Below are 22,944 nucleotides of genomic sequence, written 5' to 3'. Positions count from 1 at the left end.
GCCTTCAGAAAATGGACTCTGATTTATGAAAGTATGATAGGTTATGAAAAGGAAGGGTTGTAAAGAGATAGCTTCGAATTTGGGGGTATCAAAACCAAAGCAAAATACGATGAAAGTAAAAATAAAATAGATAAACCCCATAATTTATTATACCATACCTGTTCACACTGAAACACTTATCACAATATTCTGTGGATCTATATTAAAAAACCTTGTTAAACTTTGTGACATATTTCCATTCTATGGAGGTCAGGTGCGAACGAATACCCCATAATTTTATTATACAATATTTCTTCAAACTAAAACATAATTAGCAAAGTATACTTACGCAGATAGATATGAAAAGTCTTTATTAAAGTTTGTGCCTATTTCCATTCTATGGAGGCCAGACGCGAACGCAGACCCCACAATTTTATTATACCATCCCTATTTAAGTTAAAACATACTTATCAAAGTATTATGTACATCTATATCAAAAACACTTGTAAACATGTTGTTTTTAATTTTTAAATTTTTTATTTCCATACTTTGTGGACCAGGCGCAAACGCAGACCCCACAATTTTAATGAACCACCGTTCTGCCAGATCAAACATACCCATTCCTGTGGCTTGATACATCTATCATTATATGTAATCAGTTTTTTAAAATAGTCAACCATATAGGAGCCTATTCGTGACCATACACACACACACACACACACACACACACACACACACACACACACACACACAGGCTGCATTTTTTAGAGGCAGCAAACTTTAACTTGACAAATGTTTTCTTTATTTGCAGATTTTGTAACGATTGGTTGCAAATACCAAAACTTAATCTTTGGAATAAACCACATATTTGTGTAATAAAAATATTTTTTCTGTGATTTATTATAATTTAAAGTTTACTGCCTCTAAAAAAAAACAAAAAAAAAACGTGAAAATGTATGTGTGTGAGGACACTTCTCAACCTATATACTCAACAAATTTTTGATCTACAGACTTAAAATTTGGTATTCAGACATATGGAAAACTTTAAGTGGTTTTCATTCGGAAAACAGGACTGCTAAGGGGTTAAAATTGAATAATTAGTACTTGCAGGTCATCAGACTTATGTTTGTCAACTGTTTCATGAGGTTGGAAAACCCTTTTTAAAGATCGTAGTAAGCTGGTCTAATGGTTATCATACTTGACTCACTGTCTTAGGTTTTGGTTTTGATCTCAGTTCGAGTTTTGTTTTTTTTTTTTGTTTTTTTTAACGTACAAGAAGTGAACTGTTTAGAAAAAACAATACTCATGCATATGTCTCAGTTTCTTTCCTTTCTTTTTTTTTTTTTCTTAATTTTTTTTTCTTAATTTTATTTTTTCTTAAAGGAATTTGTTATGTTTAATACCGGGCAATGCCAGGTACATCTTCTAGTGTGTGTATATATATATATATATATATATACATACGAATAAAATATTATATTTAGAAGCCGCATCCATATATCAATGTTATCACCATAACCTTTGTTCATATCTATATTATAGTAATTTAATGCGAAATTTTTATGAGTACATCTAATAATAGTTCTTGTATATTTTGTTTCTTTTCTCTGCAGTACTTATATTCACTGATGGCCCTTCAGCAACAAAATAGAAATTTTGGTTCCTCACCGGCTGGCACAAGTGACCGATTAAAAAATGTTGAAATGTCACTGGAAGCATTACGGAATGTTATTAAGAATAATCCCGGTAAGTCTCAACATTTTCATTATTTTTTTTTTATTTACAAAAGGTTTTTTCTTTATTATTCTTTTATTTTACTGTATTTAATAGACATTCTTTTTCTTTTCTTTTACTTACAAAATTATGGTTTTCAACTTTTTAGGCCAAAAACTATTATGTGAATATTCCTTTACAAAAACTTGACTATTCAAATACAATGAGCTCAATAAAGAGTACTAAACTATAAAAAATAAAGTCATTTTAATAAAAGATCCAATTTGTCAGAATTTAATCACTAATTATATAAATAAAATAGATGTACATACAAGGTGCCTTCAATAAGTTTCCAGACTTTTGTACAGGCATTCAAAATTCTCATAGGCTCTTGAAAATTCAGTATATTATTGCTATCCATCTTAAATGACTGACCAATTTTTATGATTTAAGGTTCAAATAAACTGCTAGAGTAGGAATTGGAATACATCCTACTAAAGTCTGATTGTTACAGCTCGTGAATTTCAAAAATACAATCTGGACATGAAGACACTTTAGAAGAACAATATGCAATTAAATTCTGTTTTAAACTTGGAGAAAATTCCACAGAAACATATGGAATGCTTCAGACAGCTTTTGGATCATCTTACATGAATTGAGTATTAGTTTTTGAGTGGCATAAGAGATTCAAGGAAGGCAGGGAGTTTGTGAGGGATGATGAGAGGTGTGGGAAGTTAGAATACCAGAGTTGATTGGCCAAATAAAGAATTTCATGGATAAAGATCGTTGTGTGTGTATAGAGACAATAAGTACACAGTTTGATGTCAGTGTGGGAACTGTACACACAATTATTTGCAAAGAACGGATAATGTGGAAGATTTGCGCAAAGTTTGTCCTCAAGGTGTTTAGAGAAGATCAGAAAGAAAGACATTGTCATGACAGCAGGGAGATGGTCAAACTGATCAGTTCAGATCCCGCAGTCCCTGTGACGTTTAGTTATTCCCTAAGAAAAATCTTAGAGGCTGTCCTTATGAGACAATTGAAGAGATGAAAGATGCTGTAATGGGTCATTGACACGCTCACACAAGAATACTTCCATGGGGCCTTCTAGAAGTTGTTGGAACGGTACAAGTGCATTGCAGCTGGAGGAGATTACTTCAAAGGGGACTACAGTTCCATGTGTGTACTGTCAATCAAAGTGCCCATACGAAAAAAGTTTGGAAACCTATTTATGCCACCTCGTGTGTGTGTACACACACACACACACACACACACACACATATATATAGAGTAGAACCCCAGTATGTGGCATTAAAAATTAGTAGCAAAAAAAACAGTACAGTATATAATGCACATATATGTAATCAAATAACATTATAAATAACACTGTAAGGTGGGGCAAATATCGTAACTAGGGGTCGGAAAAACATTGTATTCCACATTGTTATCTGATAAAACCGTACCCTAGAGCCACCGTATCCCGGGGTTCTACTGTGTGTGTGTGTGTGTGTGTGTAATATATATATATATGTCTATATATATATATATATATATATATATATATATATAAAAATGAACATGTCTGTGTGTGTATACCTGTGTGTCTACATTTCCCTATGCAATAACTCTGTCAATTTTTAGTCTACAGACTCGAAATTTGATATACAGAGTACTGAGATTTGGGAAAATCTATGTAATCCGTTTTCGGCCAGAAATTTGGCTATTAAGGGGTCAAAGTTCAACGATTTGACCTTTGAGAACTCTACCAAACTCCTCCGACAATTTTGAGTATAAACAATTGAAATTTTAGATATAGGTTCCTTGGACATGGATCTAACTTAATAACTCGATTTGAGCCCCAAACAATAAATGTAAAGGGTCATAATAGGGGTCAAAATTAAAATGAATTTGACTTCTGCGGTCTCTACCAAATTACTCAGACAATTTCTGGTCTAAACATTTGAAATTTTACATAAACGGTATTCAGAGATAGGGCAAGCTTTTTAATCGGTTTGGGTCGAAAATTTGAGCTAGAAATATAGAAATCTATGTATGTATATTTGCATGTCTGCCTAAAACTTTCGACAAAGGCAACAGATTTTCATTAGATCAGTATCGTTTTGAAGCTCGACCCTTCAGACGACAAATACCAAAAAATTGGCTAAAAACATTAATTTCTTCAACCTTAACTGGGCACTTTTCTACAGGGAAGGGTTGCTTTTTTCGCTGATATTTTTGAAAGTCATGCCCTTTTTTCGAATGTATAGCCTTAATTTAAACCTACGTCACTTTCGGTTTGGCGGTGGTCGTAACAGCAAAGACGTCCTGTTTTTTTCACATTCTTTTCCTTTTTCGCGGTACAGGTTCGAGCCTGCCTTGCTACTACCACTGGTTCACTTTTTTTTTCTCAACACACACCTCCAAACACCCGGGCAATGCCGATTTTATATATATATATATATATATTATTTGTTTGAAGCAGTGTATACAGATAATTTATGGAAAATAATACAGAAATGTAATGAATAAACATGAACTGAAGTAAATTAATATCTATATGAATGGATTTTCCTATTCCAATGAAAAGATCATGATGAATTTTGTTATATATATTCTAAGAACGGGTGCACTATATTTTTTTGTGAACTTTAGAATTTAGGCATGTCTCTTACACACGTAAAAAAAAAAAAAAGAACTTTTAACATCAGTTAAATACAAACAGAAATATACATGAGCATCAAAATTTATGTTTGCGAAAATCCTAAGCTATTGTATTTTTTATGGAATATAAGCGAGGGGTACCCGGTGTTGCCCGGGTGTTTTTCGGGGTATGTGAAAAAAAAACAGGTGCCCATGAAAAAAAAACGAAGCCTTCACGACGCGCAGTTGGAAAATAGTAAAGTGTTAAAAAAACAAACATGTGCGAGTTTTTGATTGACGTGACGGCGATAGGTATTCAGCAGTTATGATTTTGTGCGGGACAGTTTTGAATGAGGTGAATAAATCGGTTTTTTTTTTTTTAAAAACCCGCTCCCTGTTTATTAGGAGGAACGAAATGAAAGCTACAGTCTGATATGACGAAGTCGACATTGAACAAACATTACTTAGCTCTCTTGAGACAACTGGCTTTCGGCCTGTTATTAGAGTCGAGTTTCGCTTTTTTTATACCGAAAACCGAATGTAACACATGCCGATGCGGGAAATGTGGAATAATTAACGTTTGAAAGTCAATAAAATTAAATAGACAGGCGATCTCCGTGGATAACTCTGAGATATTACAATTTATAGACAATATAAAAAGTTTTAAGAAGTTGTGAACCGAGCAAGCGCTTCTTTGAAAGAAGCTTTTCGTGGACATCAAGGAAAAGCGTACATACATACACACATACATTTTCGCTTTTATATATATAGATGTATTCCAGGCAACAGGGTGAGTAATGTTGGCACATTTTTTTTTTTTTTTGTAAACTTTTCCAGTTAGAGGGATGCCACTGAAACCTTACCATACTTCAAAGAAAGAAAATAAAAACATTAAAATTTTATACTTTAATGTTTTTTAGTGTATTTTTTGCTTGTACCTATTCTATTATCTTATCAGATTTTAAAAGTTGAACCCAAATAGTAATTAAGCTTACATATCAAACTTAGAATCTGATTAGCCAATTTTCATTTGTTATTATTGTATCATGTTATTGGCAATATAATAACATATTTCGGTACAGTTTATTTGCACAATTATATAGTCCCAGCTAGATAATCAAAAACATGGAAACATTTTCAATTATGATTGAAAAATTAAAAAATCTGCTTATATCACTGATAAAAACATAATTGGTGATTCCTTTCTTAGAATTATTTTACTATCATGATAGTAGGTAACAGCTTTGTTTATAACAATTACTTTTCTATAATAAGGCAATCAACATTACTTGCTAATGGCTGTGTGCTGTTTTTTTTTCTGTATATTCTGTATTATTTCTTCTTGAAATTTAGATTTAATATCATTTTCAGATATTATTAAAAATATTTCCAAAAAGAAATTTTTTTTTTTTTTTTTTTTTTTTGCAGATATCACTAGCAATAAGTTTTTTATTTATTTTTTTTTTTTAACAAAAAAAAATATTGTTTCAGCATGGAGTACCTTTTAAATTCAGATTAATCCAATATATGTCTCTATATGTTATTTTGTTTGAACAATGACAAAATGAACTGTAAAGAATTGGACCTTTTCACTAATAAAGATATGATTACTGGAATTTGACTTTCTATTGATTCATACATATTCTGGGGTTAAAAATGAATATCTACTGAACTTAAACCTTGAAAGTTCTACTACAAATTATATAATATATAAACACATACACACTCTATTTGTATATTTTATTCTATCATTCACAACATTCCAATTTTTTTGTGAATATCAATACTTTATCAAGTTTCTAATACCTTATCTGCTCTCCTGCAAAAACTTAATTTGTTTTCATTTTCATTATTTGTTTACTTATGCCAGTAGTTGTATTGCCAAAATTCTTAATCAAACTACATGTTAGATGATTTTCCACCATTTTGATTTGTATAACTTTGAGGCTTTCAATAATTTGTGCTGTTTGTGTATCTTACTTGTTAATCTCATGTCACAGCTATCCCGTGTGGGAGGCAAGTTAATAGTGAGTGCTACAATACTCTAACTTTGTTGCATCTCCTTAAATTAAAATTTTATTTTCATTTTTTTAATTGTTTTTTCTATGTTTTAACTCTTTTCAATAATTCTAATAGTTATCTCCCCTTGCCTAGCATATGAATTAAGTGAAAAACCCAAAAAGCACACATTGAATACATTTTTTTTCTTTTTTATTGTTTCATTTTAAATGTTTCTCTATTGCAGGCGTTGAAATTCAGTGCATTGGTCACTTTAAACTTCTTTTCTCCTTGTTACGACTGGAAAATTGTGCAAATTTACAACAGTCTGCATTAGAGGTGAGTAATTTTTGGAAACAGATTTGCTTTTCTCAATAATTAGTAAACTTATTTTCCTGCCGGTTTTCTGCTACAAACTTAAGTTTGTTTTTAAACTAAATTTACCATTAAAACCAAAAATACATGTAAATGTTTATTTTAACATAAAAATTTTTTTTCTATAAAACTAGTCTATACTCACTCCTTGAGCCATGTTAGTACAGTACCTGGGTTTATGATTTTTCTATCATTCTAAAAATATTTTGAATTTTGGTATTGACATTGTAAAAAAACAAAACAAAGTACTGTAGTAGTAATGTGTACTTTGTATACAAACAAACTCCAAAAAACACCAGAACATTTTAATAGTATATAGGTTAATATCTTAATTTGTTTTTGTTTGAAATGTACAATAAACATTTCAAAAGTAATGCTGCCTATCTTGTCCACCATTTTGAAAACAATACCACCAAAAAAAAGGGAGATAACTCAATAATTCAAATTTGGGAGATTTATACTTTTCCATTAATCACTTAAAAATGATTTTCTTAATAAAAAAAAATAAAATCACTTGATCAGTTTACATAATTTTTGGAATATATTTTCATTTTGTTATGGGTACAAGTTTTGCTTTTTTTTTTTTCTTGATAAAGAGGGAATTCTGGGCAGGAATCCAAATGTTTAATACTATAGAAAATGAGAATCATGGCTAGGTAAAAACTTTGTAGAGGTCTTGTGGTGACCCCCTCTCCTCTTTACGTAAAGCATGCAGATTTTTTTTGGAGAGACAGGTATCCATTTAATATGGATGAAAAATATTACGTGAAAAAGTAATAGACCATTCATTTTCTTTAAATATTTGTTTGATAATTAAAATTTAACATTCAAGCATAATGTTTGATTCCACATACTAAATATATGCAAAAAGGATTCTGCATTTTTTTTTTTTTTTTACATGTTGAACGAATGTAACTCGTCTCTCTAGAAGATATAAGTAATATATTCAGCCTTGTTGCATAACTGTTCATTTTAGATTTGTAATAGACGTTTTTACGCACAAAAAAACCCATAAAACCATGAATGCTCAAAAGATCCAATTTTGTTAAAAAGTACCTAAAATATATATTTTCATGGTTGGCAAAACAAATTCTAAATTTTTTTTTTTTACAATTTTAATTCCGCTAAAACTTTTTTTTTCTTTTGTAGAAAAATCTCTCGTGCTCATTCGTCTTTGATGCCATAAATACATGCTTATTTTGCTTAATGCTTAATTCAGCCCAGACTAGAAGAATAATGGGAACAGAACAAAGATATGTGAATAGGTGTGTGTGCAGTATAATCGAATTTCAAACAAATGCATTTAAGAGAACACGATTACATACTAATGTGTCATATCAAAAAACAAAATCGTGAAAATTACAGAAAATGATTGAGTACAAAAATAATTAAAAGTAGAAATAAAATTTATCAAATTATATTTTTTTTCATATTTGTTTATGTTGAAAACTTAAAATCCAGACTGCAGTCTATGATTTTGACAAAATAATTGTAATTCACCATTTCAAAATAGAAAATGGAGCATTGCTAATATCTTTATTTTTTTATAAAAAAATAGTTCCATCAGATCTACTTTATTATTTTTCATAATTTTTGTAATTTTAACATGGCATACGAGTACATAAGTGTTTTTTCATAAAATGCATTTTTTTTTTTAAATCCCATTATATTGCACAAGCACCTATGACTGTTTCATTAAGATGGACCAAAGTTAGCAGTAAATAAATTGGTGTTATTTATTGGGTCAATTTATTTGAATCATGTCAATTGTGTGTAAAATAATATTGCTCAAATGTATCCCAATGCTTCGCCGGCACACTTTCACTTGATGGTCAAAATTTTTGATGACGTTTTTGCATAGTTACTCCTCATTGGTCGCACCAAGATGCCTTATCATCTGATGCTTCAGCTGTTAAATTGTTGTTGGCATCAATTTTATTTCATTTTAATGACTTGAAAGAAAGAAATCTAAAGATGTCCAGGTGACTTGACACCATTAGATTGACTTTACTATTTGCTTGGCTTTGCTATTTCTACAGATAATACATCCTTTAAACTTTTAATTCGGTGTGTACGGGCAAATCTTTAATCAAAAAATAGAATATTATTGTATAGATGCGTTTAGATTTTTTACCATATTCTTATGCAATAGAGCAATGTTTTTAGCTGAACCACATAAACGAGCAAGCTGTTTTCACTTCTGTCACTGACCCAGTTGTTTGAATTTATGAACAAATTTTCAAATTACTCTTGGTTGGTTGATTATGCTGACCAAAGAAAAATTGAAAAGTGTGCAAATGCCATTTTTATTTGAATGTCCATTTTTGTAAATGAAACGCACTGTTTGATAATGTTTTCATGGTTGAAATTGCCAAAGACTAAAGTTGTTAAATCTAAAAAGAAAAAAAAAATCAATGAATGTTTAAACTGAGTTCACATTTCAAATCAGTTCAAGTTATTGAAACATTCGTTGTGTTGTTTTCAAAGTGATTAAGAGTCTTATGATGACATTTTCTTAGATGAGGTATCTTGTTTTATTTAAAGGTGATAAGTAGTGTAACTGCCAACCAAGAATGTGTGAATGATATTGCTGCCTCCGAGATTCTTTCCTATTTGCTGCTTGCTATCCAAGGATTGCCACAGTGTAAGTTCATTCTTTTTTTTTTTCATATCTGCAGATAAACTTTGATTGTAAACCCTGACGTTCTGTATGACAATCCACTTAATGGAAAACTGTTTGATTTCCAAAGCTTTTCATTTTTTATGTTTTTATTTTATTTTTTATGGAAATCGCTCCAAACAAGGTGTGAAGCCACTTAATGTAAGGAGCTAACAAGAATGGATGATTATCATGAAGACAGAAGATGCCTATTGATCCAAGTTTTGAAAAGACCAGGGCTGTATGAAGGAGGAAACAATCAGCAGGAAGAGAATTCCGCAAGATTGCAGTATTTGTGGAAAGAATTTACTGGAATAAGCTGTGTTATAAGGAGGTATCAGAACGGCAAACTGAGTTGAAACAAAGGAAGCAGGGACTAGATCAGACAATTCCGAAGAACACATGCCATAACGGTATTTAAAGAAAAGACAGCGACTAGCAACATTATGCCTGTGAGAGAAGTCGCAGAGAAGAAAAGATAGTTTAGATGTAAAATGTTCTCCAGAATAACCCTTCACTTAAAAAACCTTTATATAAAATATATCTGAAGAGAGCTGTACAAAGCTTGAAACGCGTTATAAAAATATTTTAAAATAAAAAATGATAAAAGGCTGAAAAACCCACAATTGTTGATGGCTACACTCATATATATATGTATGTATGTACAGGCATTTAAAGTTGTCGTAGACCTTTGAAAATTCAGTATATTATTGCTATACATCCAGGATGACTGAACAATTTATATGATTTCAGGTTCAAATAAACAGCTACAGCAGAAATTGGAATACACCCTACTAAAGTTTGATTGTTATAAATGGTAAATTTCAAAAATGCAATCTGAATGTGAGGACACTTAAGAAGAATGATATGCAATAAAATTCTATTTTAAACTTGAAAAAAAAATGCCACAGAAACGTATGGAATGCTTTAGACTGCTTTTGGATCATCCTCTATAATCAAGCATCAGTTTTTGAGTGCCATAAGAAATTCAAAGATGACAGTCTGTGAAGGATAATGATAGATGTGAGTAAAGTAAGGTAATCAAAAAACCAGACTTGATTGGCCAAACAAAGAATTTCATGGATAAGGACCATCGTGTGTCTATAGTGACAATAATTGCATAGTTTGATGTCAGTGTGGATTATTCAATTATTCATGAGGAACTGTGTGCAAAATTTGTCCTCAGGGTTCACAGACTATTTAACCAAGACGGGCATCAAGACAGCTCCTCACAGTCCCTATAGTCCAGACTTTGCTCACTATGACTTTGGGTTATTCCCTAAGCTTAAGGAATACTAGAGCCTGTTATGAGACAATTGGGGAGATGAAAGAGACTGTAACGAAGGTCATTGACATGCTTACACAAGAGGACTTCCATGGAGCCTTCCAGAATTTATTGGAGCAGTAAAACAAGCGCATTGCAGCCGTAGGAGATTACTTCGAAGGGGACTAGAGTTTCAATAAAAGTGTCTGGAAACTTATTGAAGGCACCTCATACATATATATATATATATATATATATATATCATTCTAATGGATAAGCTTATTTAGATAATTTGTTCTATCTCTATATAAAGTTAGGTATGCGTATATGTTTGCATCCTTTATGTGCTTTTTTGATGTTTCCAGTCTCTTCACAAATATACCATTGGCTGAGACCATACATAGTTGTTCGGATGCACTCTATAGAAACAGAGTGGCTTCTCGATGCTTTTCTAAAGAGATCATTGTAGAATTGGTGCTTCTTCATACAAAATCAGAGTTTAGCTTTGATGTGGTTTCAATGACGAGTCCATTGGCTCCAACTTCAGATGATATCTTTGTCACATACTATCAATCCATACTATTTAGACATGTTGACTATACTTTTGCTGCATTTTTATCACAAAGTGAAATGATAGCATTTTTTTAAGGAGTTGAATTCCTTTCACAGGCTTTTCAATTTGATGGTGATGGCTACACTCTTTTAAATATACATTTTTTTCTCTCGTTGGAACAACACAACCATCACTTTAAATATATATATATATACATGTACTGTGTGTGTGTGTGTGTATATATATATATATATATATATATATATATATATATTAGGGGTGTACCTATTAATCGGCAGATAATTGGCCTCAATCAACCACTTTGCTGATTAATCGGTAATCGGCCAATATATTACTTTTCTCTTTCCTATTAAATTTAAATAATTTCATCACTGCCAAGTGACTCATCAGATAGTTTTGACACATTAACATAGTAACTGCTAATTTAATTTAACATTTAATTATCTGGCCACTATTATGAGTTTGTTTTTATTAACTACAATTACAAAATATAAAGTACAATTTCAAATTCTTAAATGAATATAATTCAACAATTATATAAGAAAAAAGAAATTACAAACTACCTGCAAAGTACAAATTATAAGTCTTGAAGTGAATAACTATAAGCTGAAGTTCTGCACCTGCTGCTGCTGCTCTACTATTCTATTCTTGCCGTTTGCCTTCTCTGCTCTCATAGTCTCCTCAGTATTTAAAGTTGAATACTTTTAAGTTGTAATGTAGAAACATTAGAGTTTCTCCATTCTCAGGATACAGCCTGCTCCTCATATATCCATACACATTACCACCTGTACTAAAGAGCCTGTCACTCTCCACAGATGAAGATGGTGTACTTAAATGTCTACTTCCCTAGATCCATGATTCAAATATTAATTTTAAGATTGGCATAGAAAACATTTAGAATTAGATTTTAAGTCTATTATCCACTGATGATAATGAAGCAGAATCAACAGTTTTCCAAATTAAACTGATCCTGTATTTCAGTTAATTTGCTAATTGCTAATAGGAAGTGATTAAAGTAAGAAACTGTATTTCTGTTAGATCTAATGGCTGTCTTAACATCCTGAGTTATAATGTATGATAGTTATTCTAAATCACATTCTCTGACACTAACAACCATATTTGCTCCTAAATCGCAGACGACTAAGAAAACTTTATTGAAGATGTGCGATCCTTCACTTATTCTTACACGTGTGTGTGGACCAGGGAATGGAACAACTCTAAGCACAGCTCTGCACTGCTCAGTCATGTGAAAACCAATGACCTGTCAAACTCAGAAAGGGAGCATTATCTGTTGTAGCTGTCCAAATGTCTGTAGTTCATGAAATGCTGCTAATTTCAACAAGGGATAATTGAATTTTTGTTTTACTTTTGTAAATATATCCAGTTATTTTACATTGAAGTACTATTTTGTAATTTGAGCAAAGTTTTGCAAAAAGCCTATTAAACCCAATGTCAAATGTTACTGAATATGGTTGAATATCAACAACAATCATTTCTCTTATCAGATAATGGATCTCTTGTGACCTGTTATCATTAATATCCTAAACTTTCTTTTTGGCCAATATTGATTCTATAGTAGTTTGGTGTTTTGCTGGAGGCTCCTAGTTGCTGCCCATGTTCCTGGAATGTCTGTCCCTGAATATTCATTGTGCTTCCTTTTCTTATCTGCAACTTTTGCTTCTTTTGAACGAACCTTTCTAAGATGGTTTAACAGTCGTAAAAGGTTTTACTGATTTGGCACCCTTTGATATGATGGTTTGACATATCTTGCAGACAGCTGTATTCTTATTCTTGGGATTGACATCAAAATACTTCAAGCAGAAACTGGTTGCCAAAATGGTTGAAGGTTTATATTTAATTATTGGAATTCTTTTTGAGATGAGTAATTTGTATATTATATTTATTTTTTTGCGAACTGTTATCCTCATCTATTTTATGGTTGTTGTTTCACGATGTTTCGGCCAACTATTCCTCTGGCCTTCGTCGGGTTGTTAACCACGACAGGATAGGAATGCTGAATCTTTTTAACTGTATCTCCAGTAATTAATCTGGCCATCTTTGGATAGGATTAAAACTGCTATCTTCAGACAATGCTCATCTGGAACTGTAGAGATTCAACGTCTCTATCCATTGCACCACAAGCCCTGTCGCAGTTAACAACCTGACAAAGGCCAGAGAAATAGTTGGCTGAAACATTGTGAAACAACAATTATATAAAGATGAGGAAAATAGTTTGCAAGTAAATAAATAAAATGGTTGAAGGTTGTTTTTAATAGTTAATTTTTTTATGTATTTAAACTACTCATGTCTGATATCTAATTAGTAATTTATCTCAATAAAATATACATTATCTAAACCCGTAAAATAAAAATGTGATAATAGGAAGAGTCCAAATTGAGGAACAAGAGTATGACTGATGAAAAATGCTTTATTTTCAGTTTACACATCGTCGCAATTTACTGTACATAATAAAACTGAAAGATGAAGTAATAATTTTCTCTGACAGATATTGAAAGTAAAAAAAAAAATTATGTTAATTCGATAGGAAGAGAAAAGAATGAAATTTTCAATATGCTTACATCTATTTGCCTCAAATTCATTGCAGTTGTAAAAGTTTACATGTTAAGAGGCATGACGTGCTGTTATTTGTTAATATGGTGTAGACAATGCATGTTTCGTTGATAACTTTTTACTGGCAAGCAAAAAAAGGGAGTTAACTTGTCTTTGTTTGCAATATAATTAAATATTAGTATCATTTATGTCAACAAAATTTGCTGATAAATTGGCGTTAGAAAACCTATTAATCAGCCGATTATCAAAGGCCGATTAATAGATAATCAGTTAATTATCAAAGGCCAACTAATCAGGAATCAGACAATTTGATAATCGGTATATCACTAACACACACACACACACACATACACGTGTATGTATATATATATATATATATATCAATAATATTATCGAAATAGTCAAAATTAAAAAGCACAAGATTAGATCAATTTTTTTGTTTCAGTGGCAAGGTTAAAAGAAAAGGTATGAATCAACAGAGGAAGAAAAATATTTTTATCAAGACGTCATTCAGTCAGTCCTTGTCACAATAATTATTAAAAAATATGACCATTATAAACCTCCTTTAAGAAAATAAGGTTGAAATCTTTTTAAGGAATTAAAAAAAAGCAGCCAACCAAAAGTAGGATGGCGAAAGATTGTATTTTCAAAATTCTCTCAAGGGTGTTAGTGCATAACTAAATGTAATGTAGTGAGATTACTCGGGGATTTTGTGTTGGAATCAGTCAGCAGCATTGTGGAGGTAACTTGTTTTCTGTTGGTTGAGGTGTATGATCCCATGCAATTTTTGGATGTTCAGCCTCCACAGGCTTTGCCTTTTCATCCTTTGAGAAGAAGTTAGTTTATTGGTAATCACTTGAGGCATCACTACCAGAGAATGCCAATGGGATTGCTCAGGCATTTGTTGTAGGCAAAAATATTCTTCCCACGTTCCTAACTTTGTGTCACATCCTTTCACTATAGGAGGGAGATAAACACTTGGGATGATTACTCAAGGTTGGGACAAAAATAGAAATATAAACAGTTTTTTTTTTTTGTCTTTTGATTTATGATAGATTGAAAAATGTGTGAAAGAAAAAAATTTTCAGAGATCGAGATGAGCAGACGTTCTGACTTTTTCTCTCTCTAACGGTGGCTAGGGAATTGATTATATAATTAAAGCTGAGTGTAAAAAGAGAATGTTTGCATCTTTATTCCGACTCTTCATTTTTGTTATAACAGCTTTTGCATTTTGAACCCCTTAATGCACGGGACATGATGTGATAGGATTTGGACCAATTCTATAGTCTACAACTCTATCCATTACAAAAATTGCTTATTTATAAAGTTAAAGATGCATGCATGGTTAAAATATTCTTTTGCATTCAAAAATAAAAAAATAAAAAACGCCATTTTTTTTTTTTTTTTTTTTTAAATTATTATTTTTTTTTTAACAGGTCATCTGCTGATCTTGGAGAGTTTATTTGCTTTGATGTCGAATACAAAAATAGTGAAAGAGGCTCTGGCAAAAGGTAAGACAACTTCTCATTATTGAATTCATTCATAGGTAAATAATTTAGTTGACTTGCTACACACTTTAAAATTTGTATAAAATTAGTGTATAAGTGATTTTAAATAAATATATATATATATTTAATGTGTATATTAAACGATTAAATTATAGTATGAACAGTTTGGAGTTAATATTAATAGAAGAAAAAGACTTTTATTGAAAAAATCAATTCAGATGTTTTAGAGCTGGCATCTATTCAATGTAGCCACCTTCAGCCTCAATCAGTGCCAAGATATTGGTTCATAACTGGGAGCAAGTGCCAGCAGGAGCTTGATGAATACTCGGCAAATAGCGGCGATCAGGCTGACTTTGGTGTTGTGAGAGATCATGTTGATGATGTTCTCGACATCTGATCAAATGAGGTAGTCCAGCGGGTTCAGTTCGGAGGAGGAGAGGACCAGTGAGAGACTGGTACAAAGTTGTTGAGGCCAAGCCTGGGTCTCTTTGAACTTGTGGGTTGGTGCCGAGTCCTGCTGCCACACCCAGGGTCTGCCAGTGGACGCCTGATTGCACCAGGTGATCACCACACACTTCACCACATCCAGGAACACTTTGGTGTTGACTTTCAAGCCGACTTTAAGTATGTGAGGTGACATGATGTGACCCTCACATGAAACCACACCAAAGACCATAACTGTGGCCGAAAACTATTGTCATAACTTGGATTGGTAGAGAGCATAAGTTGTACAACGATGCATCTCCAATTTCGCTCATTGAACCGTGTGTCATTATCAGACATGATAGAAGGCTCCTATTGCTCTTGGGATTTGTACACAACTGGCTAACTAGTAGATGGTCTGCAACAAAAAACTTAAACTAGTTTTCATCAAACAGAAATAGAATCGTGTTATATTTTCTAGGGCGACAATTTTTATCGTTTCATCCTTTATAAAGAAAATGTCCCTCATGATCAGTACACAACAATAAGGGTGCATTTTCTTAAAATCTCAATTATTCTAGCATATTTATGCATTACAAAACTGTTCCCCACCCCCAGATTACATGTGTAATGCTATCTACATTTTCACTCAAAATGTTTCTCATTTAATATATAAAACCATTTTTATTGCCTATACACAATTTTTTTATCACATTCTGTTTAGATCGTTAAGCTCATCATTTATCCATTCATCTTGCTTCAAGGAATCTCAATGGTTTGAATTCTCAAATCAACAAAATAATCCATGACACATTAATGTTGAGAGGCAGTGATTAAGAGAAATCAAAAGACACCACTTGAGATTGTGAAACAAGCTATTGTATAAAACCATTATATAGTTTTCATAAAAAAAATACGTTAAATTGGGGGGGGGGGGTTGAAAATGTAACATGGTCGGTATAAAGAGATCCCGCTGTTCATCATATGGCTTAAGGGAGGTAACTAGAATGTGAAGACATTTTTTTTCATTTTGTAAACAAAGGTTAGATGGTTAGCGATTATCTCCCATATGGCATATTGTGAACTTGCTAGCTTTATTCATATTGGACATCTATGGGTTTTCACACATTATTGTTCATCATTTCTCATTCTTTCTATTTCCGACCTTCTCTTAATCACATTGTTCTTAACTTTCAGGAGCCCTTGTCTATCTGCTTGACCTGTTTTGCAATTGTACAAACTCCACAGTCCGAGAGAAAACCTCAGAACTGTTTGCGAAGATGTTGTCTGACAAATTAGTTGGTCCTAAAGTGCGCATCATTTTGGCGAAATTCCTGCCTAACATTTTCATGGATGCCATGCGAGATTCACCAGAGGCAAGTGTACACATGTTTGAAGGTAAGATATTTTCTTTTTGGAGACAGAGTATTAGTAGAAAAGAAAGCTCTCACCATGTGTGAGACAAACAAAATTGGTAGACCTGTAGCCCTTCAACATTTGTCCTCCTCTCCCCGCCAAAATAAGATTCTACTTTTTTAGACAATTATGTGTAAACAGGCTGTAGAAGTAAACAATAAAAAGAAATTATAAAAATTATGATTTAAAATTTAGAGTGCGACTCACTTTCTCATAAATTTAATATAAAATGATCAAATAGCATGATGAATCGTCTGAAAGTGAGTGATCATTTTATGTTTAATTCATATGTGAAAGTAATTCTCATTTTAATTCTAAAATATTTTGTTTTTATAATTTATTTCTACTGCCTACCTTTTCGGGATTCTTACATTTTCAGGATGCTTTAATTGCCCCAAAAAAAAAGTAGAATCTCATTTTTAGGAGAATTAAAACAAAATTCCGGATCTAAATAATAGAACTTCTCTAGAACATCTAGAATTTTCAGTTAAATAATTTTGTTCAATACATTAGCTCAAACCAGAATCATTGAACGATGCGAAAACATGTTCGACATCCATGATTGGAACTGGATGAATAAGTTGGATATAGAATGAAGACAAATATAATTGGATTGTAGAAAGTATTGTAAATTTTATTAACAGCAATTCCGTGGCATCATCCTATATCATGTGATATCAAAACGGCCTTCAAGACAAAATGATTTTGGTCAAATTATTTACCTTGTATTCATTACCTTCAAGGGACAGAACTCTGGAAAAAAAAAGAAAGTAGACTAATTGGTTTAGCACTTCCATTCTGGTACAAAAAAATATTATACCCCGACATTTTAGTTGGGTTTTATGCATAAATGTGTGTTTATATTATTTATTTTTTTGAATTTTCTCCATCTTTATTTTCATTGGTTTCTTTGCTTTATTTATTTTGTAAGCTTTAAAAATCATAAGTAGATTTACAAAATGCATAAATAGATCTTTTTGCTTTAGTAAAGAGGTTTTTTTTTTTCATTGCTTTATCCTCCTCTTTTCCCTTTTCGTCCCTCCTCTCATTTCTATTTAACGCAAAAAAAAACACTTTATATTTTTTTGGATAGGAACACACGAAAATCCAGAATTAATTTGGAATGACGACGCACGAGAAAAAGTTTGTGAACTTATTAAGAAATTAAAGGTTCAGTAAGTATTGATTTTTACTGCTTTTTTTTTCTATCTGCAACAAATCTCTTTTTCATCTGAACAAAGAAATAGCCTATTCATGATACAAAATGGCTTTTCTCTATCTATCTATCTATCTATCTATCTATCATTCTATCTATATATATATATATATATATATATATATATATATATTAATGGTGGGACGATTCCAAAATGTTTCTCAATTCCATTCTAAATTTCCGATTCAATTCCTGATTCCGATTTTTTTAATATTTATAAATATTTAATTAGATATTTGTTTTTTGTTTTGTAAATTTTCAAGTTATTACATAAATCCCCGGGTAATTTCTGGATATATTTTTTCTCAAATGTTTTCCTTATAATGCATTGTAAATTGAAAGGCAACAGAAGATTTATTTTGATTTTAAACAAAGCCAAATTGTATCAGTTTGCTGTTAGTATACAACATGCTAATTGAAAGATTTCATAAACAGTTGAAATTAGTCGACGATTGGTAGGTAAAATGATAAAATGATGTAAGAACAAAATATTAACAACGCTCCCCCCATTGTTACAAACAAATTTCTAAATAATAATGTTACTATTTAGAAAACCATTTAACATGGAGAGGGCCTTCGCTTCGTTAACTATTATGTGCCTTCCTTCAATGAATGATTAAATTTTATTTTAATTATAATAATTGGGTGGGTTATTAAATTGATTTGCTTTGCTGTAAAAAAACAAAAACAAAAATGAGATGCAAATAATAACTAGCGGGACCTGTAGAAATTCCACAGGGGACTCCTATGTAATATATTGATGTTGGTATTCATGGTGTAAATAGAGATGCTCTGATATTATTGTAACTCTTGTTAAAACTGCAAAAGTATTTATCTAAGCTAGCAAGGACGCCTGGCGTAGCCAAGTCATTAAGTATGCTTAAATATGATATTTTAATTCTTGCAGATTTCATATATATTATTATAGAGTTAATGTTCTGTCGATTTTTTATATGTTATAAAGTTGTGATTTCAAAAATACAAAAATATATCCATATGACTTGGGTACATTAGCTTGAGTTCCTTCAGCTATGATCGAAACCAAAATGTATGAAGAATTCTTGATACAATCATTTATAAAAAAAAAAATGGATCACTGGAGTTCCATTAGCTATAATCGAAATCGAAACCAAAACTTATGGAGAATTCTTGGTAAAATTATTTATAAAAAAATGACTTGAGTGCCATTGAAACAAAAACTTATGAAAAGTTCTTGGTAAAATTATTTATTATAAGAAATGGGAATCCATAATTAAACAATAGTCACTCGGAAGTAATTGTGACACAAAATAAATAACACATGCTATCGTATTAATATATAGTATTGTTAAGTCATAAAAACCACATTCCTTTCCTACTACTAACCCTAAGTACGAGTGGCAATACAAAAAATATAGCAATTACATGTGATTTTATGCTTTTGCTAATCGGCCTTAGAATTAGTTGTAAAAATTACTTAACTGCTTAAAAAAGTTATAATGTATCGAAATGGGATCAGTTTACATTATATTTATATGCACAACTGAATCCCCATTCTAAATTCTAAATAGCGTTTCAGTGTGCTCACATATAATCGCCTAAAAAAGTAGAATCTCATGTTTTGGGTATTTTAAATGTAAATGAAAGTTTTGCTCTTTTAAGTTAACAAACTTCTCAATGTTTGCTCTTCCAAAATTTTGATAAACTTGTGAGATTTTCATCTATATATTCACTTGTGCCAAAACCAAACAAAATATAAGGAAACATGAAATATTTCAAAAGATGAGGTGATCATACAAAATCAGCATCAGGAAAAAAAAAATCCAAGCAAGTTAAATCTTTGATATTAAAGTCAAAGTCTCTAACAGCCGCCATATGGCCATTTTTCGAATAGGTGCGAAAAGCTTTTTAAAATCTGTTATATTGAATAGGCAAGTGAATTCTTTGCTTACAATAAAAAGAACTAATAAAAACAAATTAAAATAGGTTTGGAGAGTCTGAGGATTTCATTGAGTTCAAAAAGATGCCATAAAACTTTAATTATTTGTGTTTACTATACAAAGTTTTTAATAAGTATGAAAGAGCAGAAGCAACTTAATGATTTTTTTTTTTTTTTTAAGAAACATTTTTATTTTTAAAACTGCAATTAATAATTAATCTTTGTTTGTTCAAATTTTGTTAGGTTTTAAGATTTATACAAATAATGATTATTAAAAAATATGTAAACTAGCAGGCCGCCTGTCGTTGCCTGATCGTAAAATATGCATGAATATTATATTTTAATTTGGTTTTGATATTCATATTTGATATTCATCTAAAAAAAAAGTTAATATAAATATTTGGCTGCATACTACATACAATAATTATGTTACTATAGAGTTTAATGATTAATTTATATAATTATAAAACTCAAATGACCTTGTAACAGGTGTTGTAACCCAACATCCGGTTTACAACTTCCGGTTGCACATGCATACATAAACAAATAATCAACATGACAATAAAACGTATTGTTTTACTGTGTACGTTTTCAGCGTCCCAATTGTTTGGGTTTTTTTTGCGTTTAAATTATCCAAATAAACAATTGTTAATACTTTCTACATTTTTTTTTTCTTTTTTTACATCGTTCATTTCCGTATTACGTTTAAGTTATTTTAACACAATTTTCTTTCAAATAAATCTACTTAAACCCGTTGACAACCATAAGAGCATTTTACAATGGCGATTTAACCACCGCCTTACTTTTTTTAAAAATTTATTTTCCATTTTTTAATACACCTTTCTTAAAAAACATTCACACATTTTCTTCTACACTATCAACATAAATAAATAACCCTGAAAATGTTTTTTTGTTTTTTTTAATTTGCATTACAAATAACAAAGAAGACAAATATTAAATGTAAATAAACATTACATAAAACAACTTTTACGGAGAAAATATTAATATACATTTTTTGATCTCCGGTAAATTTATACGTCCATTCTCGTGTACGATCCAGCATGCATTCATAAATAAAAAAACAAAACTTCTGTTTTTACATACTTTGCTATCTGAAATATAAAATTTTATACAAAATGTAACTTCTCTGGAGAAAATTAAATATGTATATATATAAAGTAAAAGATGGTCACACACTTTTTGAAGACATTTATGTTTGAATTTAAATGAGAAATTTGAAAACTTTGAAGTGTCGGATAAAATGATAAAATAATTTTTTTTTTATTATTTACTTTTTTTCTTGTAAGTCCAATATTTCGTTAATAAATAGCCTTTTCAGGGTAGGAAGTCCAGTCCATGATTTCTTTTTCTTCATTTTGGTGTTATGATGGAGGCAATGCCATGGAATAGAAGGAGAAATGTACGTGCTGTTCCGGTGGGTCCACGTGTGTTATGCTCCAGTTTCAAACAGGAATTTAAAGTAAAAGATGGTCACCCACTTACAAGAAAAGTAAATAAAAAAAAAAATTATTTTATCATTTTATCCGACACTTCAAAGTTTCAAATTTTTCATTTAAATATATATATATATATATATATATATATATATATTCAGTAAACTTATAATGTATTTATATTTTTTCAATTTTTTTTTTTTTTTTTTTTTTTTTTTTAAATATTTCTGGCCCGTTACTTTGTTTACATTTATGTGTTCCTGTGCATGTGTCTGCATCAGTGTATGTTATCATTCTGTGTGTATGCGTTCATGTCAGTGTGCATTATCTAAGAGAAACAACTTTTGTTTTTAAATACTGTGCAAACTTCTACAGAGAAAATATCAATATACATTTCCAGATCTTCGTGTTTACATTTACATGTGTTTCTGTGTGCGTGTGTTCCAGTCAGCATGTATTGCCTAAGAAAAACACCTTTTGCTTTTAAATACTTTTCAAATGCATTTATTAGATGTTAATAAACATTACAAACTGCAAGTTATTTTTAGATAATTAGATAAATATCTAATCAGTATTTTAATAATAAACATTACAAAACAAAAAAAAACAACTTCTACAGAAAAAAAAACACAACTTTTGTTTTTACATGATTTACAATCAGATATATTAAATGTTATACAAACTGCAACTTTTCCAGAGAAAATGAAATATATGTAGATATTCAGTAAACTTATGTTTCTGGTGCATTATTTTCTTTACATTGACATGTGTTTCTGTGTTACCAAAATAAAAAAAACAAAACTTTTGCTTTTAAATACTATGCAAAAATATTTATTAGCTGTTAATAAATATTACAAACTGCAAGTTCTTTATGGATAATTAAATATGTATCTAAGCAGTAAATTTTCTGCATTTTTTTTTCTTTTTTTTTTCTGTCTTACTATTCTTGTTACTTCCCAGTCAAATTATGGGGGGGGGGCTGTTCATTGTACGGGTCGGCCAATACAAAAGGGTGCTTCTTCATTATTGTAGCTAGCAATATCATATAGCCAAAAGGTTGATTATATTTAAAAACACAATTATACCTGCTTAGATTTTTTTATATGTTTAAGTCTGGACCCGATAAAACACTGTGCTTCTTTGTTATTGTAAAAAAAATTGATTTTTATTTAGAAAACACCATTATAACAAATTACATTTTTTGTCAATTTATGTATTCCATGATTCAACAAAACA

The 22,944-nt window shown here is 30.8% G+C and overlaps 1 protein-coding gene across 4 annotated transcripts in view; it reads left to right on the top strand.

Annotated features, from left to right (window-relative positions):
• LOC145303528 (dnaJ homolog subfamily C member 13-like) overlaps positions 1-22,944 on the top strand; it is a 328,576-nt gene that overhangs the window by 287,555 nt on the left and 18,077 nt on the right. For all 4 annotated transcript variants that reach the window (XM_080144980.1, XM_080144981.1, XM_080144982.1 and 1 more), the window contains 6 exons: positions 1,593-1,725; positions 6,578-6,669; positions 9,250-9,349; positions 15,210-15,284; positions 16,902-17,102; positions 18,214-18,295. In XM_080144980.1, coding sequence (XP_080001106.1) covers positions 1,593-1,725; positions 6,578-6,669; positions 9,250-9,349; positions 15,210-15,284; positions 16,902-17,102; positions 18,214-18,295 — 683 coding nt within the window. The remainder of the gene's footprint in view (positions 1-1,592; positions 1,726-6,577; positions 6,670-9,249; positions 9,350-15,209; positions 15,285-16,901; positions 17,103-18,213; positions 18,296-22,944) is intronic.

Source organism: Euprymna scolopes, chromosome 19 (genome assembly GCF_053919585.1).
Source record: "Euprymna scolopes isolate OS-2025 chromosome 19, ASM5391958v1, whole genome shotgun sequence".
Taxonomy (NCBI): domain Eukaryota; kingdom Metazoa; phylum Mollusca; class Cephalopoda; order Sepiida; family Sepiolidae; genus Euprymna; species Euprymna scolopes.
The sequence above is the reverse complement of the archived record's forward strand: the minus strand, read 5'-3'. Positions and strand labels throughout refer to the sequence as shown.